This window comes from Tarenaya hassleriana, unplaced genomic scaffold, assembly GCF_000463585.1.
Source record: "Tarenaya hassleriana unplaced genomic scaffold, ASM46358v1 Cleome2, whole genome shotgun sequence".
NCBI classification, from domain to species: domain Eukaryota; kingdom Viridiplantae; phylum Streptophyta; class Magnoliopsida; order Brassicales; family Cleomaceae; genus Tarenaya; species Tarenaya hassleriana.
This window is the reverse complement of record NW_010965372.1, coordinates 3,491,074-3,495,731: the sequence shown is the minus strand read 5'-3', so window position 1 is coordinate 3,495,731 and position 4,658 is coordinate 3,491,074. Positions and strand designations below refer to the sequence as shown.

At 38.1% G+C, this 4,658-nt stretch overlaps 2 protein-coding genes across 3 annotated transcripts in view; both read left to right on the top strand.

Annotated features, from left to right (window-relative positions):
* Nucleotides 1–1,118, top strand: part of LOC104812029 (chaperone protein dnaJ 10) — a 4,173-nt gene extending 3,055 nt beyond the window's left edge. For both annotated transcript variants that reach the window (XM_010538960.1, XM_010538958.1), the window contains 4 exons: nucleotides 1–22; nucleotides 107–187; nucleotides 298–450; nucleotides 736–1,118. In XM_010538960.1, coding sequence (XP_010537262.1) covers nucleotides 1–22; nucleotides 107–187; nucleotides 298–450; nucleotides 736–840 — 361 coding nt within the window. In that variant the 3' untranslated portion in view covers nucleotides 841–1,118. The remainder of the gene's footprint in view (nucleotides 23–106; nucleotides 188–297; nucleotides 451–735) is intronic.
* A 1,255-nt stretch (nucleotides 1,119–2,373) lies between these two features.
* On the top strand, nucleotides 2,374–4,631 carry LOC104812028 (UDP-galactose transporter 2). Its single transcript, XM_010538957.2, has 5 exons — nucleotides 2,374–2,914; nucleotides 3,078–3,262; nucleotides 3,342–3,542; nucleotides 3,884–4,045; nucleotides 4,145–4,631. Exons 1-5 carry the CDS (start codon nucleotides 2,779–2,781, stop codon nucleotides 4,502–4,504), a joined length of 1,044 nt encoding a protein of 347 aa, XP_010537259.1. The 5' UTR covers nucleotides 2,374–2,778; the 3' UTR covers nucleotides 4,505–4,631.
* Nucleotides 4,632–4,658: the final 27 nt, after the last annotated feature.

The following is a 4,658-nucleotide window of genomic DNA, read 5'->3' as shown; positions in this document are numbered from 1 at the left end:
TCTTTCCCGTGTTTGTCAGCTGGTTGTCCTCTTAACTGATACTCCTACTTGCTTTTATGTTGATGGGTTTTTAGTGGTAACCTTGTTGATGGATTTTTCCCCTCAGGTACTTCAAGATCCCAACGTTAAGAAAGAGGAGCTTCGTACAAGAGCAAAAGGGTTGAAATCTTTGGGGAAGATCTTCCAGGTGAATATATTCTTTAATGCCTCCGTGGAATTAAAAGCTTTTTTTTTGTTAAATTTGAATTGGACGATGATGAAGACTGATTAAAAGATTTGACATTTTTGCACATACAGAGGGCCAAATTAGCTAGTGGAGCTGAGAATGATCCTTTGCTAAGGACAGAGACTCACAAGATAAACGGTAACGATGGAGATCATGATGATGCCTCTTCATCACCGAAATCTTCCAAATCCGATGAAGCATCTCACTCTACATTTGGACCTCAGGTATCTCTTTCCGATTATCATCTTCACTGATTCATCCTAATGTTACAACAACATCTCATCTCATAAGACTCTCTTACATATCATTTTAGATCCGACCTACCCTAACTCTAAACTTGCTATTCTCAAACTTTCCCTTTTCACAACCCCATCTCTGTTTCATCTTCAACATGATACATGTTTATTGTTCGCATACCATGCCAATTGCCACATAAATGATTGATTTATAGAGTCCTCCTGTATTGGAACAAAAGCAAATACAACACTGTTGTTGTTTACATTTTGAAGGAGCCTCAAAGTCCATATGTTGAAGCACCTCGGTTCGGAGATCAAGAATTCAACTTTCAGTTCCCGAGACCCGCACCGCCACCTGGCGCACAGAGACGCTCTTAGATAGAGGACTGATTCGCAATCCGAGGTATCAAACCCTGGCTATTACTTGGATCAACATATATATCATACCCTTGTACTATAATGTATAAACTAAGCCTTTAGCATATATTGTTATTGCATTTGGATGATATAATGTAATGTTTTGATGCCATATTATTCTGTGAATCTGGTGTGAGTGGGTTTGGTTGTTGTTGGAAGAAATTATTGGTATGAACTCTGGAGAGCACATGAAAACTCATGTCTTTGACAACACATGATTGGTGTGTTGTGTTGTGTTATGTGTGATGTGTTTGAGCTTTATATATATATATATATATATATATATATATATATATATATGTGTGTGTGTGTGTGTGTGTGTGTGTGTGTGTGAAGGAAATCATGTGATGTTGTTCTTATATTACTACTAAATGTACAGGCATGTGTTAGCAGACAGGAAACTATGTGAGGGTTTGTCCTTTTTCAAGGCATAGAGAAATTTAGCTGTCTTGAAGAGTAAGGGTTCTGATTTTGTGATTTTTATTTTGGATTATGAATCTTAAAGGGTTTAAATTTGCATGAATATTTTAAAACAAAATCCTCAAATATTTTTTAGTTAGGAGAAAAAATTCTGAGAATTTTTTTCCTCTAAAATATTGATGTTTCTAATAGAGCATAGGTGTGATTTTTTCCCTCTAATATTTGATCAAATTAATCAAAATAAAAGTGTAAAAAGAACTTGAATCATATAAAAATAATTCGAATCGGTAAAATAATATTTTTTTTTTTAAAATCAAATATTTTTTTAAAATAAAACATAATTAATTTTCTAAGTAAAAATAATTAATCGAAGTAAAACAATTATAGTCTTTTAACAAATGGATTATTTTTAAATAAATTTTAACAGAATAGCCGAATCGGTATAAAAAAACTATACTTTTTCAAAAAATAACTATTTGTAAATAAAAACTTAACAGAAATTGCGAAATTGAACTTAAAGCAAAATAAAAGGAAATAAATATATATCTGAAAAAATTGAAAAACTCCAAAATGTTATTTCATAACTTTGGGATTTGGGAGTGATTTGCCAGTGAATTACCTATTTTATTTACCCCATGGACCGCAATCTATGATGTGATTATCTTGAATTAGTGGTTCTAACCACCGCATTGATGTTATTTTCAAAATCTTAGAATTTGTCTTGTGATCTTTAAATTGATTTGAGCTGATGATTACAACTTATGAAAACTATTATATGTACATCTTTCGAATTTTCACAAGTTAAATGACATTTTTAATTATGTTTATAAATCGGGCGATTATTTCTTTGTGAAATTTTCATAATTACGAAATAAATAAAGAATAATAATTATTAGTTACGTACACTGTTTAATTTACTACTGAACGTTTAATCTCGAGGTTGATGGTGACAAAAAAGGACAGAGACGTTTAACGAAGGGAGTTAGTAGTTACCGAGATTACGAAAAAACCCTTCCATTAAAGAAATAAATAATCGAGCGATAAGACTGATGGGAGAAAGGGCAAATATGGCAAAACGATAAAAGACAACCATCAAAAGATTTATAGTCCAGAGCTTGAAGTTAAGCATCAATGGCGGAAGCACATTGTAGCCACAACGAGTGAATCAGTAAGTAGGTCACAAGGTAAGAGAGAGAGAGAGGTGTTTGTCTCTGTGTTCTTTGGTTTATCCAACGCTTTCACGAGGAGGCCAAACGGCGTGAAAGAGCTCCCTTAGATCTCGTCTCCTTCTCTTCCTCCGCTGCTGTTTTCGCCGGAAAACGGCGAATTGAGATTCAGATCTCGTATCCGCGGGATCCAATTGGGTTTACGCTATCTCCCTTCGAGCATTGGGATCTGAGAGTTGCGGGATCCAGTTCGATCTGATTTTGCAATTCGGATCATTTCGAATCCGTTCCAGATCGATCCAATTTCTCAGTGATGGAGAAGACGGAGGCGGAGAAGAAGTCGGCGGTGTCCGATGTCGGCGCTTGGGCCATGAACGTCATCAGCTCCGTCGGCATCATCATGGCCAACAAAGAGCTCATGTCCTCCTCTGGTTTCGGCTTCAGCTTTGGTTCGTCCCTAATCTCTCTCTCTCTCACTCACTATTTACACTTCCATGGATCTGTTACTGAAAGCTTCGTGAATCATGAACACGGGACCGTTTCTTGTGGAATACGTAAACTAATTCGTGATCCGAGTTGAGATCTAACCGCTGGTTCGTGAATGGATTTCAGCCACGACTCTGACGGGATTCCACTTCGCGGTCACTGCGTTGGTGGGTCTTGTTTCAAACGCCACTGGCTTGTCGGCATCGAAGAATGTTCCTCTCTGGGAGCTTCTCTGGTTCTCAATCGTGGCAAACATCTCCATCGCCGCCATGAACTTCAGTCTCATGCTCAACTCTGTCGGATTCTATCAGGTACTCTCACATTTCTTGCCTCCCATCTGAGAACTTTGGTTCGTCCTGATCATGACCCAACACTTGTTTTTGTGCATAGATTTCGAAATTGAGCATGATTCCTGTGGTATGCGTGATGGAATGGATCCTTCATAACAAGCATTACTGCAGAGAAGTTAAGGCCTCCGTCATGGTTGTGGTTATAGGTGTGGGAATCTGTACGATTACCGATGTGAAGGTTAATGCCAAAGGTTTCACCTGTGCTTGCGTAGCTGTGTTCTCCACATCTCTGCAGCAGATTGTAAGTATTAGCATCATCGATCTTTTCTCCTTCTTGTTGGCAAAGATTAAAACTTTTCGCGAAAACTAGATACCCTTTTCATCTTGGATCAACACAGATCAATTAGGCATTTCATCTAACATGTGTTCAGCTTAGATTTCTTAATACTTCCTGAGATCTGAGATCATTAGAGATATTTGTGTTTGTTGGTAAAGCCGGACGTTGATCTCGTAGTGCTGAAAACCCCTGGAAGCAAAAGATTTAACTTTGACGAAATTCTGGGGAAAGCAATGTTCTTTTGTGAACGCTCTTTAGAGGGGATGTTGTTCTAGTATTGCTGATCATAGCCATTTCTGTTGCAGTCTATAGGATCTCTCCAGAAGAAATATTCGATCGGATCTTTCGAACTGCTGAGCAAGACAGCTCCGATCCAAGCCCTCTCACTCCTCATCTTCGGCCCGTTTATAGACTATTCCTTGAGTGGCAAATTCATAACTACATACAAGATGACTTACAGTGCCATTGTGAGTATATATTCTACTTTAAGTTCCCAATTACAAGTACAAAGCCCGAACCTTTCTTCTCGCCAACTCATTATCTAAAAATATCGCTATGAAACGCAGCTATGCATACTCGTGTCTTGCACGCTGGCTGTCTTCTGTAACATAAGCCAATACCTCTGCATAGGAAGATTCTCAGCTGTCTCCTTCCAAGTCCTTGGCCACATGAAAACAGTGTGTGTCCTAACACTAGGATGGCTGATCTTCGACTCGGAGATGACATTCAAGAACATCACGGGAATGGTCCTAGCCGTCGTGGGCATGGTGGTTTACAGTTGGGCGGTCGAGGTCGAGAAACAGAGGAACGGAAAGGCCCCTCATCACGGGAAGAACAGCATGACTGAAGATGAGATAAGGCTGCTGAAGGAAGGGGTAGAGCACATCAACCTGAAAGATGTTGAGCTCTGTGAAACCAAAGCTTAATCCTTCAAGGTATAATATTGAGTTTTTGTTTCAACTCTTTGCTCCTTCGTTCATCAAGTCATATTGTATCCTTTGGGGTCTTTTTTCTGCCTTTATTTATGACATATATATATATATATATATATATATATATATATATATATATAATTGTATG